Raw genomic sequence first — 23,815 nt, 5'->3', positions numbered from 1 at the left:
ACCTTATGTAACCCTCTCTTGTCTCAAAGAAAAACAGTTAAGCAAAACCAACTGACATAGCAACTGCATCTGACAGCATATGCAACATTCTGTATCCGTAGCCCCCTGCCTTTCTACCAAAAAGGAGGAGGTGTAATTCATCTGTCCTCTACAACTAATATTAGTCATTGCCTTTAATCCGAATTCAGCTGACTTTTAGCGTTGTTCTCATTTAAATTACTGTAGGCAATGTGCTCGTTCTGGTTCTGCATTCTCCTCTCTGCCATCAGTTCCTACAAGTTTCCCTCTATTTCTCTGAACTCTTCATGTTTGTCATGCCCCTGTACCATCTCCTTTAGGAGGAAGCCAAACCTAGCCTTTGAATATGATATGGGGTCCCTTGTTTGTGGCAGAAATACAAAAATTGCCTGTGATTTTCAAGTCACTGTAAGATTCACCCTACTTTTTACACTTTCTGAAAGTGAAATTCTCAGTCCTTGTTCCTGCTTATAGCTTTCGTAGAGATATTTGTAGTCACCTATCACTTATTACATCAACGCTGTGCTAGGCTTGTGACATGTTTCCTCATTTGCTTCTTTCTGCCCAGGTGGTCTGTAGCACATTCCCTTAATAATATTACTTCTGTTTTTCCCTTCCACTGACCCTTACTCATATATTTTCCACTATATGCATTAAGTATATCTTCTCCTGAGTATATGATGATGCTCCCACCAAGTCTTTTCTTTATTGTATAGTCTTTCTGGATAAAGAATACTCTTCCACAAATGGCTGAAAAATAACTTTTTAAACACTTGATATCTGTGGAGCTCTGAGGATGCAAATAAGAAAGCAAGCGGTAATCCCTGCTTGTCTTCTAGTAGGAGGAGATGACACATGTGGGGTACTAGTGGCCAGGGAGAGGTATTTTAGTTTGGAAAATTGAAAGGAAAGTCATTCTACTTTATGCTCTCCTCCCCTCCACCATCCCTTTCCTTTTCTGTCCTCACCTCTCCCCAGCTCTGAATATTATGACCCCATTCTAGCTAATGTAGGGGGTCAGAGGAGCCCAGGCCCAAGCTGGGATTGAGATCTGGGCCAGATCAAACTTGACTGAGGACAAGAGTTCCAGGAGATGGTGAGTGAGACCCCACACCTCATGGCTAGCATGTATAGGGTACTTTAAAATACTTTAAGCAGACATTGTACTTTACATTTATTATCTCTTTTGAGCCTTACAACCACCCTGTAAGTTAAATGCTGTTCAGATATTGTGACTCTGAGGCTCAGAGAGGTCACACAATTAGTAGGAGCCAGAGATGTGATTCAAACCCAGGTGTTTCTGACTCCAAGTTCAGCAACCAAACCACCATGCCATGCCATGCCTCAACCTGCTGACTCCATTCACAGAGACCATCGGTTTCTTCACTTCTCAGCTGACCGGAGAAGTTATCCTGAGGAAGAACAAGAAAGGCGAAGGGAATCAGGCTCCGTTAACGATTCATGAGCTGGTGCTTGGAACTGCCACGAGGTATCCTGACTTAATTGCTCTGGGGACAAGAAATGTGGATGGATGGGACACCATGACCTATATCGAGTATTATGAGTTGTGTCGAAAGGCCGCAAAATCCTTCCTCCAGGTAACGTGGTACCATGTTTTTTGTCACCTTGAATGTGGCTCGTTAGCCTTTGATTAGCACCCAACCCACGGCAAGGATCACAAACTTCTCAAAATGTGCTACTAAAAGGGACTTTATAACATCAGGTCTGGGAGGGAAATTAGAACATAGAATGTCAGTGCTAGGAAGGATTTGGAAATAAATAAATGAATTTGGAGTCAGAGGACATGGGCTTTGATGGTTACTACTTATGGAATCCTTCGACAAGCCATCTTCTCTCTCCAGGACTGATTTTTATCATCTGTAAAAGGAAGGCTACCTAAGGGTTCTTCCTGCCTTGAATTCTATAATTCTATGAACATAGACCCTAGAATGTCTGGGCTGGAAGGGTCTTTGGAGGTCATCTCGTAATCTAAACCCCCTTCTTTTTACAAATGAGGAAATAAAGGCCTTGAGTGGGGTGGGGGGGGATAAATTACCTAAAGTCATACAGATAGTCCCCAGGTCTCCTGGCCCCCAGGCCAGAACTCTCTCTACTTGTCCATGTAGATGGTAAAGCCCACTGAGCAGGTTGGGGGGGCATCCTGAACCCACAGTTTCTGAAGACCCCATAAATATGGCTAGGCTCCAGAGCAAGAACGGCCCTGGAATGGCCTCTGAGTTTCATCTTACTCTAAGTCCTTGATCTTGGGCTAGGACTCATAAAAGATTAGGAAGCCCCTCAGAACACTCTAAATGTCCTATCTTTTTCTGAAGTTATTGTTAGTTTACTTGACCTAAATTTGGATTAATGAACCCTCTGATGAATGAATTAATGAATTCTCTGAAGTCCCTTCCCTTCCCTATTTGGCCTTGCCTTTCCTGGGCTTCCCTTCCTTATTATTATTATTATTAACACTTATTATGTGCCTAAATGTAAGACATTAGGCCAAGGGTAAGGTTACAAACACACACAAAAATTCATCCCCCTTGCTCTAAAGTTGCTCACAGCCTCCTAGAAGGCATAGGAATAATCTACCATTCACACTGAGAAGCATGACATGAGGCATACTGTGATGGGGCAGAGGAATGATCCGCAGAGTGCTTTGGGAAATACAAGGCGTTGGGGTGGAGGGAAAACCCTTTCAGCTGCAGGGGGATCAGGAAAGACTTCAAGGAGGGGGTGGCGCTCAATCTGAGCCTGTGAGGAGGAGGAGAATTCTGACTGGTGGAAACGAGGAGGGAGGCAGTTCCTGGCCTAGTGAATAGACTGCCTGAATACAGGGTAGTAGGAGGGTGCCTCTCAGGTTTGGGTAATAGGGAAGAGTCCAGTTTACCTGGAGTAGATTCATGGGAAATGTGGCTAGAAAGGTAAATTAGAACCAGGCGATGGGAATTACCAACTGACTGCAGGACATAGGGAGGGACACTAGATTTGGGGAGTCAGAGGAGCTGAGTTCAAATTCTACCTCTAAAACTTGCATAGCTCTGGACATGTTGCTTATCCTCTCTAGGTCTCAGTGTCTTCATCTATATTTGTGGAGAATGCATACCCAGAAGCTAACTCATCAAGGGATTGGAAACAGGCAGGTTGGCACAGTGCTCATCACACTAAAGAATGAACCTTCAGACCCTTACTAGCTGTGTGACCCTGGGCAAGTCACTTAAACCCTATTGCCAAAAAATAAAAATAAAAAAAGATGGACCTTTATCCACTGTTAGTCTGAGAGGGAGTTGAGAGAGTGAGCCCAGAGCTTTTACCAGATATGAATTGAGGAGCTAAGTGGCAGAGTAGAGCACCGGGCTTGGAGTCAGGAAGACCTGAGTTTGAATCTAGACATAGACACTTAGCAGCTGCATGACCCTGGGCAAATCACTTAACCACTGTCTGCCTCAATTTCCTCACTTGTAAAGTGAGGAGAACGATAGCACCTACCTCTCTGGATTGGTGAGAGGGTCAAATGAGATAATATTTGTAGAATGCTTTACAAAACTTAAAGCACTTTTGCTTATTCTAACTCTAAATCTATGACTCCTACTGTATGGGTGAGATTGAAACCCTCCACCCTATTTTATACCTTAACTGGGTGAGAACTGCATCTCAGTTACCACATCAACCCAAAGACCTTTGACTAAGTAGGAAAAGTTTTTGAAAACCTTTTAATGAAATGAAATAATAAGATAAAAAATCTGTTCCAGTTGGCTGGAATGGTACTGGTGGTGGTGAGAATGGGTGAGAAAATGTGTTAATTGTACCCTCTGGGCCTTATATAAAAGCATAAAGTTAGAATGGAGAAATTTCAGGAACTGGAGTGTGTATGGAGTGTATGGAGTATGAGAAGGAACCTCCTAAAGGAAAAGAAGAGGTCTTGGTTTTAGCCTCAATCAGGTCTTCTCTCACTTCCTCTGCCCCTCCCCCTTTCTATGACCAGAGGAGGATTTTCTGCCTTCAAAGGATCAGGTGATGTTGGACTTTCAATCTTCTCATCATTGTCTTAAATGGTGCCCCCGGATCAGCTGGAGGCAGAGTCCAGCAATGGCTGCATCTTTGAGCCAAGACTGGACTCAAGGCTCTCCAAGGAACCTAACAAAAAGACTACATCATGCCTTGGGGCAAATTTCCCTATGAACAGGAGTAAAGGCATTCCAGTATCCAGAAGCTGTGAGTTAGCCCTTTGCTAGATGTGCTCTCTGAGCATGAGGCTACTTCCCTGGACCCTCTATGTGCTAGTAGGAGAGAATGTCACAGACTTTTAGGGAGGATGCTTTGTACTAGTTTTTTATTGTACCACCTTACCCCTTTCTAAAAGCTACTTGAGGCTAGCTGATGGAATGATTATCTTGGGGGAAGTACACTGATAGGGGCCCAAGCCAATGGCTTCAGAGAATTACCACTAACCCTTCAGAGTTACCCCTAGGAATATTTCAGGTGGATGTAGCCAAGCTCTGACAACTTGACTACATTCGTGGGCATGATAGTTGAGATAAGGATCCTTACAATTTATCTGGGTTATGCTATAACCCTCAATCTGGATATCTTATAGATGTGTTAAACTCAATTATCCAACCAAACTCATATTTTTTCCCAAAACCTATCCTTCCCCCAAATTCTTCTTTTCCTATCGAGGGCACTACCCTCCTTCCTGTCATTCAGGTTTTCAAGAGGCCATTGGTTGGTGGTCTTTAATAAAGTAACTTCAGTAAAGTGATGGAATCAGCAGTCAGATTGTATGGGGTTGAGGAATAAGTGGGGAGGCAATGAAGGCAACCAGTAAAGATTACTTTTTTTAAAATCTTTTAATTCTTTTTAAAAAATAATTAATTTATTTTTAGTTTTCAACATTCACTTCCATAAGATTTTGAGTTTTAAATATTCTCCCTCTTCTCCTCCCCCCTCCCCAAGACGGTGTGCAATCTGATACAGGCTCTACTTATACATTCATATTAAGCATATTTTCCCGTTAGTCATAATGTAAAGAACAATTAGAACTAATGGGGAGGAGCCGTGAGAATGAAGCAATGAAACAAAACAACAAAGTAAAAGGGGAGCAAATAGTATGCTTCCATTTGCATTCAGACTCCACAGTTCTTTCTCTGGATGTGGGTAGTATTTTCCACCGTGAGTCTTTTGGAATTATCTTAAATCCTTGCATTGTTGAGAAGAGCCAAATCTATCGATGTCAGTCATCACACAATGTGGCTGTTACTGTGTACAATGTTCTCTTGGTTCTGCTCATTTCATTCAGCATCAGTTCATATAAGTCCTTCCAGGTTTTTCTGAAGTCTGCTTGCTCATCATTTCTTATAGCACAATAGTATTCCATTATATTCATATACCACAGCTTGTTCAGCCATTCCCCAACTGATGGGCATCTCCTCAATTTCCAATTCTTTGTCACCTGCTATACGTATTTTTGAACACATGGGTTCTTTTCCCATTTTTATGACCTCTTTGGGATACAGCCCTAGAAGTGGTATTGCTGAGTCAAAGGGTGTACACAATTTTATAGCCCTTTGGCTATAAATTGTTCTCCAGAATGGTTGGATCAGTTCACAACTCCACCAACAATGCATTAGTGTTCCAATTTTCCCACATCTTCTCCAACATATATCATTGTCTTGTTTTGTCATGTTAGCCAATCTGGTAAATGTGATATGGTATCTCAAAGTTGTTTTGATTTGCATTTCTCTAATCAATAGTGATTTAGAGCATTTTTTCATATGACTATAGATAGCTTTAATTTCTTCCTCTGAAAGTTGCCTATTCATATCCTTTGACCATTTATCAATTGGGGAATGACTTGTATTTCTCTATATATTTTAGAAATGAGGCCTTTATCAAAGATACTGGTTGTAAAAATTATTTCCCAACTTTTTGCTTCCCTTCTAATCTTGGTTGCATTGGCTTTGTTTGTGCAAAAACTTTTCAATTTAATCTAATCAAAATCAAACATTTTAGTGCAGATTACTTTTAAAAAGTACAGATAGCAGTTAGAGCCAGGAGAAGGAGATGTAGAACAATAACTTGAGACAATGTGCTAGGTGAAAATGAAAATGAAAAGGGGTTTGTTGTTTTTTAGAATGGGGAAACATGAGAAATGGCATGTTATAGTGTAGTGGTCTTCAAAGTGGGGTGTATATATCCTGCTGAATTAAACTAACTTTCTCAAAATGGACACATTGACTTTGAAGGAACACTGCAAAGAAACCCAGATTTGGCAGTATTACTGATATAACAAGACTGAGCAAAAAAAAAAGAGAATGGCAGAGCTGAAAAGCTTCCTGCTCCCTCTTCTATCTCTTTGGCAGCCACATTAGAAGTAAAAACAATGATGATCTAGCCTGAGATGATAAATCTGCCCCCTCTTCCTCCATATTCAAATTGTTGAGAAGATTAGTTGAAATATGGATTTGCGTGCACTCTTATTAAGGATCAGCCTTGCCCAATAGTGAAACGAGCAGAACCAGGAGAACAACCTATGCCATCACAACAACATTTTAAAAAGAAGCAATTTTGAAAGCCTTAAAAACTCTGATCAAAACAATAACCAACTATGATTCCAGAGGATGGATGCTGAAGAATGTTGCCCAGCTCCTGACAGAAAACAGATAGACTCAAGATGCAGAATGAAATACACATTTTTGGAAGTTGACAATGCAGAAATTTGTTTTACTGGACTATACATATTTGTCTTAAGAGTTTTGCTTTTTTCCCCCCAATGGGAGAGAAAGGTGAAGTGAGAGAAAATGAATGCTTGTTAAGTGAATAAAAATTAAAAATTAATTTGTTTAAAAAAGGATAAACCTTGAGAGGCCGAGGAAAGATGGTAGATTAGGGGCAACCACCCAGCTGAATTTTCCCAACATTCCCCTCCAAACAATTTAAATTTAAAATAACACCTCAAATCAAATTTTGGAGACACAAAGCCAACAAGAGGTTGAGGTGAGAAGTCTGTATATCATTGGGGTGGAGTCATGTCCAGAGCCCACACATACTGTGGCGGCAGTAGCCACTGTCCCAGAGACAGGAAGGGGGTCAGACAACTGGTCAGAAAGAGATTACAGGGGACCAGGGACAGCTGACAATGATCGGTAAATCTATTGCCCATAAGCAATTCTGGGTTGTAATTCCAGGGCAGAGAGGAGCATTGGTGGTTGGTCACAAGAGAGCAGAGACCCTGGTCACAGTTCCAAGGCAAAGAGGAGTGCTAAATATGAATTGGTCCCAGACCATGGAAGAGCTCAAAAAGGATTTTGAGCAAGTAAGAGAAGTAGAGGAAAAACTGAGAGTGGTGCTAAAGCAGGCCCAAAAAAATACTGAAGGAAATAACACCTTAAAAAATAGCCTAACTCAAATGGCAAAAGAGGTCCAAAAAGCCAATGAGGAGAAGAATGCCTTAAAAAGCAAAGTTGGCCAAATGGAAAAGGAAGTCCAAATGCTCACTGAAGAAAATACTTCCTTAAAAATTAGAATGGAGCAATTGGAAGCTAGTGACTTTATGAGAAATCAAGACACTGTAAAACAAATTCAAAAGAATGAAAAAATAGAAAACAATGTGAAATATCTCATTAGAAAAACAACTGACCTGGAAAATAGATCCAGGAGAGATAATTTAAAAATTATTGGACTATCTGAAAGCCATGATCAAAAAAAAGAGCCTAGACATCATCTTTCAAGAAATTATCAAGGAAAACTATCCTGATATTTTAGAAGTGGAGGGCAAAATAGAAATTGAAAGAATCCACTGATCACCTCCTAAAAGAGATCCCCAAAGGAAAACTCCAAGGAATATTGTAGCCAAATTCCAGAGTTCCCAGGTCAAGGAGAAAATACTGCTAGCAGCCAGAAAGAAACAATTCAAGTATTGTGGAAACACAATCAGGATAACACAAGATTTAGAAGCTTCTACATTAAGGGACCGCAGGACTTGGAATATAATATTCCAGAGGGCAAAAGACATAGGATTACAACCAAGAATCACCTACCCAGCAAAACTGAGCATAATCCTTCAGGGGAAAAAATGGACATTTAGTGAAATAGAGGACTTTCAAGCATTATTGATGTAAAGACCGGAGCTGAATAGAAAATATGACTTTCAGATACAAGATTCAAGAGAAACATGAAGAGGTAAACAGGAAAGAGAAATCATAAGAAACTTATTAAGGTTGAACTGTTTACATTCCTGCATGGAAAGATGATATTTGTAACTCACGAGTTCTTTGTCAGTATTAGAGTAGTTGGAGGGAAAAAATTATATGTATGTATGTATATATATAGAGAGAGAGAGAGAGAAAGAGAGAGAGAGAGAGGGCACAGGGTGAGTTGAAATGAAGGGGTGATATCCGGAGAATAAAATTAAGGGGTGAGAGAGGATTATACTGGGAGAAGGAGAAAGGAAGAGTTAGAATGGGATAAATTATCTCACGTAAAACAGACAAGAAAAGGCTTTTACAGTGAAGGGGAAGTGGGGGAAGGTGAGAGGGAATGAGTGAATCTTATTCTCTTCGGAGTTGGCTTAAGGAGGGAATAACATACACACTCAATTGGGTATGGAAATCTATCTTACCCTACAGAAAATAGAGAGGGGGAATGGGGACAAGAGAGCAGGAGGATGATAGAGGGGAGGGCAGATTGGGGGAGGGGGTAATCAGAAGCAAACACTTCTAAGGAGGGACAAGGTCAAAAGAGAGAATAGAATAAATGGGGGGTGGGATAGGATGAAGGAAAAAATACTTAGTTTTTCACAACATGCCTACTATGGAACTGTTTTGCGTGACTACACATGTATAACCTGTATTGAGTTGCTTGCCTTCTCAATGAGGGTGGGTGGGGAGGGAGGAAGGGAGAAAGTTTGGAACCCCAAATTTTAAAAACAAAAGTTAAAAAAAAGAAAAGAAAATGAGCAAACAACATAAAAAGAACTTGACCATAAAAAGCAAATACGGTGGTAGGGAAAGCCAAGATATAAACTCAGAAAAAGACAACAACAGGAAAATAGCTACAAACAAACCCTCAAAGAAAAAATGTTAACTGGATCAATCCAAGCCCAACAGGAATTTCTGAAAGAGTTAAAGAAAGAGATTAATGATAGAGAAAAGACTGGGAAAAAATTAGTAATGCAAGAAAATTATGCAAAGAGAACTAACTAAAAGCTTGGTAATAGAAGCACAAAAAATATTGAAGCAAATAAGACCTTAAAAACAGAATTGGCTTAATGGTGAAAGAGGTACAAAAGTTCACTGAAGAAAAGAACTCCTTAAAAAGCAGAACTGGCAAATGGAAAAAGAGAGAGGTACGAAAGTTCACTGAAAAAAAATTTCCTTAAAAATTAGAATGGAGCAAGTGAAAACTAATGACTCCAAGAAACTTCAAGAAACAATAAAATAAAGTAAAAAGTATGAAAAAAAATAGAAGAAAATGTGGAATATCTCATTGGAAAAAGAACTGACCTGGAAAACTAGAGAAGAGATAATTTAAGAATTATTAGACTAACTGAAAGCCATGATCAAAAACAGAGCCAAGACACATATTTCAAGAAATTATCAAGGAAAACTTCCCCAATATCTTAGATCCAGAGGGTAAAATAGAAATGGACAGATTCCACCCTTCACCTCCTGAAAGAGATCCCAAAATGAAAACTCCCAGGAATATTATAGCCAAATTCTAGAACTTCCCAAGTCAAAAAGAAAATACTTCAAGGAACCAGAAAGAAATAATCCAGATAATGTGGAGCTATAGTCGGGATCACACAAGATAATGGCTTTCATGGTAAAGGAAGGCAAAGGAGCTAGGATTACAACCAAGAATCATCTACCCAGCAAGACTAAGTAATCCTTCAGGGGGGAAAATGGATGTTTAATGAAACTGAGGACTTTCAAGCATTCCTGATAAAAAGACAAGAGCTGAATAGAAAATTTGACATTTAAACAGAAGACTCGAGAGAAGCATAAAAAAGTAAACATGAAAGAGCAATCATAAAAGACTGTTTACATTCCTATATGGGAAGATGATACATATAACTCCTAAGAACTGTATCATTATTAGGGCAGTTAAAAGGAGTTTACATAGACAGAGGCATGGGTGTGAGTGAATTATTTGGAACAATCTTTCTCAAAAAATGAAGAGGTGAGAAAGAGGGATGCAGTGGGAGAAGAGGGAAGGAAGAGGTAGAATGGGGAAACTTTTTTCACCTAAAAGGAGTGTACAAGGTCTTCGAGCTTTTACAATTGAAGGGAAAATGGAGGTGGTTGGGCAATGCTTGAACTTTACTTTCATCAAAATTGGTTCAAAGAGGTAAGAATATATACACGTATGTATATATATATACATATACGTATATATGCAAACACACACATTCAATTGTATATAGAAATGTAACTTACCCAATAAAGAAATAAGAGGGGGAGGAGATAAAAGAAAGGGGGGAGATGATAAAAGGGAGGGCAGATTAAGAGAGGCAGGGGTTAGAAACAAAATAAGATGGAATGGGATGACCTCACACATAAAATGGAAGCAGATAGCAAAATGGATTAGAAACCAGAGTCCAATATGTTGTCAACAAGAGACATACTTGAAACAGAAAGACAAACACAAAGTTAAAATAAAGAACTGGAACAGAACCTAATGTGCTTTAGCTGAAGTAAGAAAAAAAAAAGGCAGAGGTATAGCAATCATGATCTCAGGCAAAGCAAAAAATAAATAAATAAAAGGAACAATCAGGGAAACTACATTTTGCTAAAAGGCACCATAGACAATGAAGCGATATCAACAAATTTTGCAGCAAGTTTCTCTGATAAAGTCCCCATTTCTCAAATATTTATTGAACATAGAACTGAGCCAAATTTATAAAAATGGGAGCCATTCCCCAACTGATAAATGGTCAAAGGATATAAACAGGCAATTTTTAGAAGAAGAAATCAAAGCTATCGATAGTCATAAGAGAAAATGCTCTAAATCATTATTGATTAGAGAAAAGTAAATTGAAACAACTCTGAGGGACCACCTCACACCCATCAGAAATGACCAATGCTGGAGGCAATGAGAGAAAAATAGGGACACTAATGAATTGCTGGTGGAGTACTGAATTAGTCCAACCATTCTGGAGAACAATTTGGAACCAGGCCCAAAGGACATTCCCTAAAAAAGCAAACTGTGCTATACATAAATACATGCATAAATAAAACTGTGCACATTCTTTGACCCAGCAATACCACTACCAAGTCTGTATTTCAAAGAGATCCAAGAAAAAGGAAAAGGACTTATATGTACAAAAATATCCATAGCGGCTCTTTTTGTGGTGGCAAAGAAGCAGAAAATGAGGGGATGTTGATCAACTGGGAAATGGCTGAAGAAGTTGTGGTATGTAATTGTGATGGAGTACTATTGTGCTATAAAAAATGATGAGGGAGGTGGTTTTAGAAAAGCATGGCAAGACTTCTACGAACTGATGCAAACTGAAATGAGAAGAACCCGGAGATCATTGTACACAGTAACAGCAATATTGTAATGATGATCAGCTGTGAAAAATTTGGCTACTCTGATCAATACAATGACAAAGGACTCATGATAAAAAAATCAACATATCTATATATGTATATATGTGTATATATATATATATGTATATATGTATATAACCTATCTCCAGAGAGAGAATTGATGAACTCTGAGCACAAATTGAAGTATAATTTTCCACTTCATTTTTCTTGCTTTTAAAAAAATATGGGTAATATAGAAATATGTTTTACATGATTTCACTTGTATAATTGATATCATATTCTTTGCCTTCTCAGTGGGTGGGGGAGGATGTGAGATGGAGGGAGAGAATTTGGAACTCAAAATTAGAAAAGAAAAGCATATTCAAAATAAATAAATAAATAATTGAAAATCAATTTTTTAAAAAGATAAACCTTGCCCTAAGAGTTTATTGTACCTTAAAGTATTAACTAATTAAAGTATGAGCGATTAACAAGACATTTAAAAACAAAGTTTTGTGCTTGAAAACAACATGGGTTACCTATGAAAACATCCATGTCTGAACACCTGAATACTTAGAAACAGACTTTTCTGACCTGTTTGAAAACTTCTAAACAAAGAGTTGCAGTGGGCTTTGAACCCATTTGTTAAAAATAGAAAAATGCAACACCTTCTGATTAATATATAAAAAAAACAGTTAATATCAGTGAAGACAGAAATTTACTGGCTAGATTTCAAGAAAAAAAATCTTTCCATAATTGGTAGCTGTGATTGAAAAAAAGAATATCATGATTTAGTAAGCGCAACCCATAATGTACTGCTTCCATTTGAATTCTTGTTTCTCTATGAGATCTCTTTTGAATTAAATTTTGCTTAGAACCAGCCTTTTGAATTGCTGTTTCACAAGGGAGGAGTGGGAGTCAGAAGAGTGCAAGTATTTATTAAATGCTTAGTATGTGCCAGTCACTGCTAAATTTTACAGTTGAAGAATCTGAGGTAGACAGAGGTTAAGTGATGCGATGCCCCTACTCAACTTACGATGTTAAGTCAAGAATTAAACAAATAAGGAAATATTTAATCATATTGCTATAATTTAAAAATGATTTATCATAATTTTAGTGAGAGCAAAAAGGTTTTTTGTGCTATTATGTAAAAATAATTATTGAAAATATATTGCTTTTATTTTTATTTCATTCTATTAAATGTCTATGATGCATGTTTTATAATGTAAATAATATATTAGTACATATATAGAACTTACACATCAGTGTATATACATGTGTTTGGGGGGACATATTCATTGTTACTTATGTGGATTGGAGCAAAGAAGGAAGGGATAGGTGCAGCTATAGAGGTTTTGAGGTATAGGAGAGGAGAATTAGAAAGTTCAGCACAGAAGGCTTTGATTTTCTCAGTAAAGTTGGAGGTGAATACATCTGCTGAAGAGAGGGAAAGGAAAGGAAGGGGAAGGAAGAGAAGGGAACACCATTTTACAGATGGGAAACTGAAACAGAGGAGGTTAAGTGACTTGCCCGGGGTCCACAGTGAGTGAGTGTCTGAGGTCAGATTTGAACTCAGGTCTTCCTGACTCTGGCCTCAGTGTTCTATCCACTGCACCACCTAGTTGTGGGGGGCCTGGCTCAGCGGGGCTTGAGGAGAAAGGAAGGGTAGACAGTGTGAAAGGGAATCAATTAGAGATAAATAAAAAGATTACCAAGGATTAAGAGTGACTTAATCATCATCCTTAAAGGACCTAGGTTCAAATCCTGCCTCTCCCACCTGTGTGACTATGAAGAAGTTACAAATAACGTCTTAGAGCCTTGGTTTCCCCATCTGTATGTATTACTGTAGCAGAATGTTACATGTAAAATGAGAGAGTCAGAGAAGATGATTATTAAGGTCCCTCCCAGCTCTAAATCTGAGCTTCTCCAAGTGGACGGAGTGAAGAGGGAAGGAAGGGGCAGAGATGAACCTGGGGGCAGAGGGTGAGACTTTTAACCAAGGAATAAATGGAATGCTTTTTAGTTGAGATGATACCCAATCAGTTATAATTGTGATAATAAATTTCAGTTATCTAGTGAGAATGAAAACCAGATTGTCTGAATAGAAAGGAATCTTAGGGAATATCTAGTCCAATACCCTCATTTTACAGATCAGGGGACTGATGCCTGTTGAGAGAAAGTGATTTGTCCACCCCAGCAGAGCTGGGATTCCACTGACCGCAGCTCCCCAGAGGACATCTAATCCTTTCCATTGCACCCTTCACATAGACTCTTAGATCTGGAAGAGAGCTCAGGGGCCACTTGGTCTAACCCATGCCTGAGCATGATTGATTGAGCAAGAATCCCCTTCAGAATATCTTGGACCAGTGGTTATTCAGCCTTTGCCTGCAGCCCTCCACTGATTCTGCTTTGGGCAGCTCTCCTTGTAAGAGTGTTTTCCCTTTTGTTGAGCCTTAATCCATTTCTTGCCAATTTCCATTCATTGTTCCCGGTCATTTCCCTCTCAGGTGAAGTAGAACCAGTCTTATCTCTCCTCCATACAGCAGCCTTTTGGCTTCTCAAAAACAACTCTCATGTCTTCCCCAAGTCTTCTCTTCACTGGTCTGCAAATCCCTAGTTCCTTTAACCAGTCCTCACATAGGACCATAGAATTTAAATATGGAAAGGTCTTTAGAGGACACCTGATCCAATTTCCTTTGAGGAAATCGGAGCCCAGACTCAAATTCAGACTCAAAACCATTTACCAGTGGACAAGTTAAATGACTTGTCCAAGATCACACAGGTAATGACAGAGCCAGAGGTCTCAAGTCTCTCTACCACTCTGATTGACCCTCCTGAAACATGGCAGGCAAACCTTATACCCTAAGATGGGGTCTGACCAGGACAGAGGTCAGCAGGGCTCTCACTTCCTCCTATGCTTTCCATTCATTATTATCCCCATCCACATTATCACTGCAGTTGTAAACCCTTCATTCACGTCTTTGTCAGATACTCCACTGGGACATGGGACCCAGTTCTCTTAGAGGCTATTTCTTTTTTCTTTCCTTTTTTTTTTTTTTTGGTGTTTCAATCAGGGTTAAGTGACTCGCCCAGGGCCACACAGCTAGTTAAGTGTTATGTGTCTGAGTCCAGATTTGAACTCAGGTCCTTCTGACTCCAAGGCCGGAGCTCTATCCATTGCACCACCTAGCTGCCCATTGGAGGCTATTTCAACAGAGCTTCTGCCCTGACAGAGCTTTCCAGGCTGGCAAGGCTTACACTATAAGCTTGACAATCTTAGTGAAGCCTTTCCCAATCCCGTTTAATTCTAGCACCTTTCCTCTGGAGATTATTTCCAGTTTATCCTGTCTACAGCTTGTTTGTACATAATTGTTTGCATGTTGTCTCTTCCATTAGACTTTGAGCTTCTTGGGAGTAAGGACTGTCTTTCGCCTTTCTTTGTATCCCTATACTGTCATACTGCCTCCTGTTGGCTTGGGACCTATGGAGAGAGCCCCACACTGATGAAATGATGAGTCCTAAAAGTATGGAAATATTAGTGTTGTTATCATCCTCATGACTAGAGAAAGCTCCGCTCTGGTTTCCCCCAGTGGAGCATGTGCTGGTCTTGCTTGATCAGTGTTCTGAGTGTCTTGATAACCAGGCACCTGAGAAGAGTAGAAATATTTTTGTGTTTCCACAGCTTGGCCTCGAGCGCTTTCACGGCGTGGGGATCTTGGGCTATAATTGCACTCAGTGGTTCGTTGCTGACGTCGCCAGCATTTTTGCCGGGTAAGGAGGAAGACGGGGTCAGTTCAGGGATGTTTTGTACAGATTTTGCATGGGTCATGGAGATGAGAATCTCAGACACATACGGAGAACTGGAGCTGGAGAGGGGACAGGGAAGGCCTTAGAAGTCACCTAGTCTAACTCCCTCATTTTACAGATGATAAAATCAAGGCCCCAACAAGTGAATTAACTTGCCCAAGGTCATAGTAGCAGAGGTGGGTTTTGTACCTTGGTCTCCCCTTCTCCCAGGTGCTTTTCCCATCATACTAGGTGGGTGGTGTTGGGGCTGAATGCTTGTTTTCCTTTAGCAATAGTAAAATCAGCTTTGATCTCTAAGAAGTCAGTCGGATTTGGCTCTCTCTTCAGGTGCCTGGGGGTCTGAGATGACTGTGAATTCATTGAAAGGCAGCAATGTCCAGCAGGAGAGAAACCAGGACTGGGAACCAAGGAACTGGATTTGAGTCCTGGCACCAACAATTACTAACTGTGTGACTTTGGGCAAATGTCTTCCCCAATCTGGGCTCTCTCCTCCTCAGTAATGTGGGAAGAGTAATACTTTCATTCCTAGGGGTGAAGTGCTTTGTAAACTGACAAGTGCTAGACAAGCCCAAATTCTTAGTGGTAAGCAGCTGATAGGAGAAGGGGGCATTTCCAAGGACCAGGTCTGACCAGGGAGACTTGGCTTTCTACCTTAGCTTTGAAGCAGCCTGACTCTAGAGCCCCTGAATCCAAGCTCAAATACCAAGTTCTTTCCCTAAGTACATGCTATCCTGGGTTCGGAAGAAATGCTGCCAATTCAGTTCAGTGACCATTTGCCAAGTGCCTACTCTGTGCATTGTGTCAAAGGTGAGTGGCCATACTCCTCCTAGGCTCTGTCCTGTTAGGATCTGAGAGGGATAAGCAGAAGGAACAGAGAGGACTGGACCTTAGGCCATAGAAGGGCTGGTTGAAGGAACTAGGGAGGGTTAGCTTAGAGAAGAGACTTAGAGGGACATGAGTGGTAAGCGTTTGAATGGCCGTCACAGAGAGAGGAGATTAGACTTGGGCTACTTGGCCCCAGAGAGCAGAACTAGGAGCATGGGAGGAGATGGGGAACCGCAGAGAGGCTTATTTTGACTAGGTAGAATAGCTGGTGTTTATATTGTGCTTTAAGGTTTACAAAACACTTTACAAATATTATCTCATTTTGTCCTCACCACAATCCTGGAAGTTAGATGCTATTTCCCATTTTGCAGATGAGGAAACTGATGCACATAGTAGTTAAGTGACTTGCCTAGGGTCACATAGCTAGTAAAGTGTCTGAGGCTGGATTTGAACTCAGGCCTTCCCGACTCCAGATCCAGTGCTCTATTCTTGTACTACCTGGCTGCTTACCAAAAAAACCCAAAAAAACAAAAAACAAAAACAAAAACAAAAAAACCTTCCCTAATAATGAGAGCTATCTGAAAGTGAAATGGGCTGCCTCAAAAGGTAATGAGCTCTCCATCATTAGAGGTCCCCAAAGAAAGGCCGGAGGACCACTTGTTGGTGATATTGAGGAGAGGTGATAGGGTACAGGGCAGAGTAGGTGTTCTCTAAGGGCCCTTCATTCTCTGATCCTGGGAGAGAGATAGCTGACAGAAGAGAAGGAGCAACAACTCTGGTCACAGACTTGGATTCAAATCCTGCCTCCAGTGATAACCATGTGTATGACCTTGGGCAAATCACTTCTCCTCCCTGGGCCTTAGTTTCCTCATTTGTAAAATGAGGGTAATGGGACCAGATGACGTCTGTGGTTCCTTCCCATGATCCCATAATTGGTAAATAAATACTTGGGGAATCTCTGGCTTCTCAGGTTCCTTTCGTGTCTCATTCTCTTTGCTTTCAGAGGCATTTCTGTGGGTATTTTCCCCCAAAACTCTTCCCAAGTCTGCCGGTTCATTGCTGAAAACTCCGAGGCTAACATCTTTATGGTGGAGAATGATTGGCAGCTTCAGAAAATCCTCAAGGTAACCTTCTCCTTCTCAGAGGAGGGAGCCAGACATGACAGCAGGGACTCATTGGAAAAGACTCTGATGTTGGGAAAGATTGAAGGCCAAAGGAGAAGGGGACAGCAGAGGAGGATGTGGATAGATGGTATCATGAAAACAACAGATGTGAATTTGGGCAGACTTCCAAAGATAGTGGAGGATAGAAGGGCCTGGCATGCCATGGCCCATCGGTTTACGAAGAGTCAGACATGACTGAACCACTCTTTGTTTCTCAGAGCCTTGGCTAGAATATTTCCTCTCCAGTAATTTCTTTACTCAAGTTAACCAAAGTGTTTGGAAGACTGAGCCCTAGCCATCGCAGATGACTGGGGTCTTCAGGCTTATGTCTATTTTTTGAATTCTCACTCCTAATTACCAAGAGTCAGATCTCTGTCATAGTCTTCACTCTGACTTAAGGTGAGAAATTCCTTATAGGTCCCTGCTTATTTCTAATTGGAGATCCTGTGTTCTCAATTTATTTCAGGGACTAGGGCTTAGCCAAAAAAAAACTCTGAAGAGTTATATGGAACTGACACCTTGAATTTTGGAGGGGACCCAAAATACCTTTCATCTTGCTACTCAAATCTGACCAGTACAGAAGCTAAACCTAGGAGTCAAGATCGCTGTCTTCTTCCTACCTAGGATATTGTTGCCTTTAATATGTAGATAAATAACAACGCGTCCATACAGGACAGCTAAGTAATAGAGCACTGGACCTTCAATCAAGAAGACCTGAATTCAAATTCAGTTTCAGACACTGCCTAGTTCAGCGACTCTGGGCAAGTCACTTAACCCCTATTTGCCTTAGTTTCCTCATCGGTAAAATAAGGATAATAATAGCACTTACCTTCCCAGATTGTTGTGAGGATTGCATGACATAACGAACCCTAAAGAGCTATATAAATGTTAGCTATTGTTATTATAATACATTTGTCAAGGCTTTGCAAAATATGCTTATATAAATGTCAACTTTTGAGTGATGATAGCAATGAGGATGATGCTATCCATTAGAATGTAAGTTCCCTTTTTTTTCCCCTTTGTATCCAATGTTTAGCATTTTAATCAATGCTTGCTGATTGACTGATAAGTGCATTAGGCAAGGCAAAACAGGCAATACCATGTTTTATAACGTTAACTTGCTTGCACCCCAAAGCCCTGAGTATCTACCTGCCCCTTTCTGCTATGCCATACTTTCTTTTTCAGATCCAGGATCACTTACATCATCTGAAAGCTATTGTGCAATATAAAGACAAACTCACAAAGAAGTTACCTAATACTTACAGCGTATGTATGAGCCATGAAGGGGCCAAGGGGACAGAGAAGGGAAGACAGCTATTTATATATTATATAAATATATAATAATATATTAATACTATAATAATAATAATGAATATTTATATAATAAGACAAGTCCTTATTAAAGGGGATGGAGGCCTGGGGTGAGAGAGGCTGGCCACCAAGTCAAGAATCAACTCATGCCCAAGCTCATAGAACCAGTGGATGTACCTGGTGGCCTAGGGGAAGATGGGAAAATCTTTTTCCATTTTCTCTCCAATCTGGATTGAAGGTTACCCAAGACTATGGCAGACCAACCTGCTGCAAGGAGGAGAAAGAAGCCTTGGGAAGAGATGATAGCAAGAGGAATCAGGGCGACTACTAGGAAACAAAGAGTGGATGGTGTAGATAGTAGTAGAGTGAAGAGGAGCTGACTGCAAGATGAAGTGGGGCATAAGAGAAAGAACATTGGATTTGGAATTGGGGGACCTGAGTTCAAATCTTGACCTTGGCAGTTACCTGTATACCCTTGGGCAAATCACTTCCCTTATCTGGAGCTCAGTTTCCTCATATGTGAAATGGGAGGATTGGACTTAATGACCTACAAGGTCCCTTCCAGCTTGAAAATCCTATTGACCTAGATACTAGAGTCATCAAGATATAATGAAAATACAGGAGTGATAATAATAACTCACAGTTGTAAACCTTGAGGTTTGCAGAATCCATTCCTTGGGACACCCCTGTGAGGTAGACATTGCAAACATTATCATCCCTATTTTACAGATGAGGAAACTGAGACTTTGAAAGGGTAAGAGACTTGTCTCTGATCATCCAGCTAATGAGTACCTGAGGCAGGAATCCAGCCTGGGTCTCCCTATTCTAAGTCCTGAGCTCTATGCAGTCCAATCCACATGATGTGCTAGGAGGGTTACCCCCAGCTTATGACGGGGGACCTGCAGGCATGGGTTCTATGGGAACAGGATGAAATTCTGATTGTGGACTGGACTGGATGGGACATGAAGGAGGAAAGAAGGAAGGGAGGAAGGAAGAAAAGGAAGAAGGAAGAAAAAAGAAGTAAGCATTTATGAAGCATCTCCTATGTGCCAGGCACTACCAATATTATCTCATTTTATAATGAGAATGATAGGAAGGGACGATGCCTACGTGTATCATAGGGAAGGAGGGCTGAGAGGGTTATGAGATGCCCCGTCTTTCCTTCTGCTGGGGTTTCTGAGTCTGGCTTAGGCACTACTGCTTGTGTAGGAGGCCAGCCTAGTGAGACCTATGGGCTGGGGCCAGGATGGAGGTAGCCAATCAGTTCCTGATGACTTGTGTCTGCTTCAGTGGCTGGGGTGGTCTTCGGTCACATTGCTGCGAATCAGGTGCAGTTTGAAGGCTATATAAATAAAGCTCCAGCCTGGGGCAATATAGTCTCTTTTATAATGAGTACATGACCAAGCCTATGAATTTGGCCCCATCGGCCAGTTGCCACAGTGCTGAACTTGGCTGGCACCAAGAGCCAGGATGGCCTAAGAGCTTTGGGGAAGGCTCAGTGTACTTTGGAAGACCCATCAGGACGCTTGATCACCCCTGTGTCAAGGGAAGGAGGGTAGTGGGAATGGGTCAATTATACTATGAACAATGAGTTGAAAATAACTTAAAGGAGGCCCTGACATCAACAGTATCTCATAATTAGTTGGGGAGACTGGTTTGCACAATTTCTCTTCATGGAGAGTTAGGCTACTGATTCTCCTTAACACCCCAGTCATCTGTATGCTATTGCCTCTCCACCTGTACAGTGGGAAGAATTCCTCACCCTAGGGGTAAATATTTCTGATGAAATGCTGGACAAAGTCATTGATTCCCAGAAGCCCAACCAGTGCTGTATGCTGGCCTATACTATGGGGACCACTGGACCACCGAAGGCAGTTATGCTCAGTCATGACAATGTAAGTGTCTTTCTCTGAAGCCCCAAAGCCGTTCTGATCCTAACTCTGTGACCCTATTCAGGGGTGGGGAATCTGTGGAACATATTTGTTCTGTGAAGTTTGGATTCAGTCAAAGGGCTTCACTTGAGGACCTAGAGGGCCACATGTGGCCTTGAGGTCGCAGGTTCCCCAGGGATTTGTTCTGTGAAGTATGGATTTAGTCAAAGGGCCGCCCTTGAGGACGGAGGCTGCAGGTTCCCCACCCCTGCCTACATCATCTCAAGGTACTGGGCATGGGCACTAGAAAGCAATGAGGTATATCAAAGAGATCTTACATCTCATGACTTACAAATCAAAGGGGAGGAGGGGTCTAACCACTTGGGTCTAGATTCTCCAATCAGTAGTTCCCCTAAAAGATGTGCTGTGTGACACTAGGCAAAATACTTTTCCTCTCTGGGCTTCTGTTTCATCCTTTGTAAAATGACAGGGGAGGGGTCACTTGTAGATGAATTTACAAGGCCCTCTTTAGAACCGACATTTTGAAATGTTACAATCTGTAAATTAGGGGGAAAAACCCTCTAATGCCCAAGAAAAGGAGCAAGGATGGTTAAGATTAGCATTGTACATTTCCCCCCTAACATTTTAAAGGTATAATTATAACAACAATAATAATTAATTGATTAATTAATTTTTGGTTTTCAATATTCACTTCCATAAGATTTTAAGTTTTAAATTTTCTCCCCCTTCCTCTCCTTCCCCACCTCAAGACAGCATGCAATCTGATATAGGCTTTACATATACATTCATATTAAGCATATTTTCCCATTAGTCATGATATATAGAAGAATTAGAACTAATGGGAGGAACCACAAGAATGAAGCAATAAAACAAAACAACAAAGGAAAAGGAGAGCAAATAGTATGCTTCCATCTGCATTCAGACTCCATAGTTCTTTCTCTGGGTGTGGATAGCAATTTCCATCGATAGTCTTTTGGAGTTGTCTTAGATTCTTGCATTGCTGAGAAGAACTGTCTGTCAAAGTCAGTCATTACACAACGTGGCTGTTACTGTGTACAGTGTTCTCCTGGTTCTGCTCACTTCACTCAGCATCAGACCATACAAGTCTCCAAATTTTTCTGAAGTCCACCCGCTCATCATTTCTTACAGCACAATAGTATTCCATTTCATTCACGTACCACAACTTGTTCAGCCATTCCCCAATTCATGGGCATCCCCTCAATTTCCAATTCTTGGCCACCACAAAAGAGTTGCTATAAGTATTTTTGTACATGTGGGTCCTTTTCCTGTTTTTATGATCTCTTTGGGATACAGCCCTAGAAGTGGGTCGAAGGCTATGCACAATTTTATAGCCCTTTGGGCATAATTCCAAATTGCTCTCCAGAATGGTTGGATCAGTTCACAACTCCACCAACAATGCATTAGTGTTCCAAATTTCCCACATCTTCTCTAACATTTATCATTTTCCTGTTTTGACGTGTTAGCCAATCTGAGAGGTGTGATGTGGTACCTCAAGAGGCATTTTGATTTGCATTTCTCTAATCAATAGTGATTTAGAACATTTTTCATATGACTATAAATAGCTTTAATTTCTTCCTCTGAAAACTGCCTGTTTATATTTTTTTTGACTATCAACTGGGGAATGACTTGTATTTTTATAAGTTTGATGCATATGGTCTATATATTTTAGAAATGAGGCATTTATCAGGGACACCGGAACAACAATAATAACCAACAATTATGTAGGGCTTTAAAGTTTGCTGAGCTCATTCATACACATTTCATTTGAGCCTCACCATAAGCCTGTGAGGTAGGTATTATTATCCCCATTTTATAAATGAGGCAAGTGAGGCTCAGAGAGGTTAACCCCCAATTTACAAATAATGAAACTGAGGCTAATAGAAATTAAATGACTTCCTCATGGTCATATGATGTCAGAGCCAAGGTTTGAACTGAGGTTTCCGAATTCCAAGTCCATTTCTCCTTCTTAACTCCCCGATTACTATTGAGGGCACTGCCATTATCTAGTCCCCTAGGCTGAAAATCTGCTTGTCTCCTTGACTCCTCACTCTTCTTCTTAAAGAGTAAGAGAACTGGGGACAGCTAGGTGGCGCAGTGGATAGAGCACCGGCCCTGAATTCAGGAGGACCTGAGTTCAAATCCGGTCTCAGACACATAACACTTACTAGCTATGTGACCCCGGGCAAGTCACTTAACCCCATTGCCTAGCAAAAAAAACAAAAAAAAGAAAAGAAACCAACAAAACAAAGAGTAAGAGAACTTCACTGCCCATATCCAATCTGGTGTCACATTCCGTGGATTTCATCTTTGTAACATCTCTCATACATGTTCACTTCTCTTCTCTGACACTGCCATCATCTTGGTACAGACCCTCATCACCTCATGCCTAGACTATTTTACCACTCTGCCGACTGGTCTCGCCTCACTCTAGTCTATCCTCCACTCAGCTGCCAGATCTGATCATATCATGCCTCATCCCCTACTCATTAAACTTCATTGGCTCCCTATTACCACCAAGATCAAATATAAAATCCTTTGTCTGGCATTTGAAGCCCTTCATAATCTGATCCACAACCCCCAACTTTCCATTCTTTATGTACTTGACTTCCCTTCACACACTCTTGAGATCCAGTGACCCTGGCCTCCTTACTGTGAGCATTTTCTCTGGCTGTTCCCCATGCCTGGACTGCTCTCTCTCCTCATCTCCACCTCCTGACTTCCCTCAAGTCTCAGCTAAAATCCTGCCTTCAACAGGAAGCCTTTCCTGATCCCCCGTAATGCTAGTGCCTTCCCTCTGCTGATTATTTCCAATTTATCCTCTGTCTAGCTTGTTTGTACATAGTAGTTTGCATGCTGTCTCCCCATGAGACTTTGAGTTGCTTTTGAGCAGGGATGGTCTTTTGCTTTTCTTTGTATACTTTCACAGTGCTAAGTACATAGTAGGTTCTTAATAAATGTATATTGATGATTGACTGACCAACTCACTCACTCCTTCCACTGCCTCTCAACACTGCCTTTGGGGTTTTTTCTCTCCAATAAGTGTTCAGTCCAGGGAAAAGGTTATGTACCCCATTTTCCTCTAAGCAGATCAGAAAAACTGTGGAAGGCAGGGCATGCCACATTGTGAAGAATACTGACCTTAGGAACACAGCCACAGAATTAGTCTCAAACAGAGGGAACTTCTAAGGGCTGGCCAAGAATAATCTCTATAAGGTTGCCAACTGAAGTGGTAAGCCCTGGGGATACA

General features: G+C 40.9%; 1 protein-coding gene across 2 annotated transcripts in view; it reads left to right on the top strand.

Annotated features, from left to right (window-relative positions):
* LOC114035005 (long-chain-fatty-acid--CoA ligase ACSBG2-like) overlaps positions 1-23,815 on the top strand; it is an 86,174-nt gene that overhangs the window by 13,437 nt on the left and 48,922 nt on the right. For both annotated transcript variants that reach the window (XM_027850921.1, XM_027850920.1), the window contains exons 2-6: positions 1,387-1,616; positions 15,232-15,320; positions 17,185-17,305; positions 18,530-18,610; positions 20,401-20,550. In XM_027850921.1, coding sequence (XP_027706722.1) covers positions 1,387-1,616; positions 15,232-15,320; positions 17,185-17,305; positions 18,530-18,610; positions 20,401-20,550 — 671 coding nt within the window. The remainder of the gene's footprint in view (positions 1-1,386; positions 1,617-15,231; positions 15,321-17,184; positions 17,306-18,529; positions 18,611-20,400; positions 20,551-23,815) is intronic.

This window comes from Vombatus ursinus, unplaced genomic scaffold (assembly GCF_900497805.2).
Source record: "Vombatus ursinus unplaced genomic scaffold, bare-nosed wombat genome assembly UNPS02009173.1, whole genome shotgun sequence".
NCBI classification, from domain to species: domain Eukaryota; kingdom Metazoa; phylum Chordata; class Mammalia; order Diprotodontia; family Vombatidae; genus Vombatus; species Vombatus ursinus.
The sequence above is the reverse complement of the archived record's forward strand: the minus strand, read 5'-3'. Positions and strand labels throughout refer to the sequence as shown.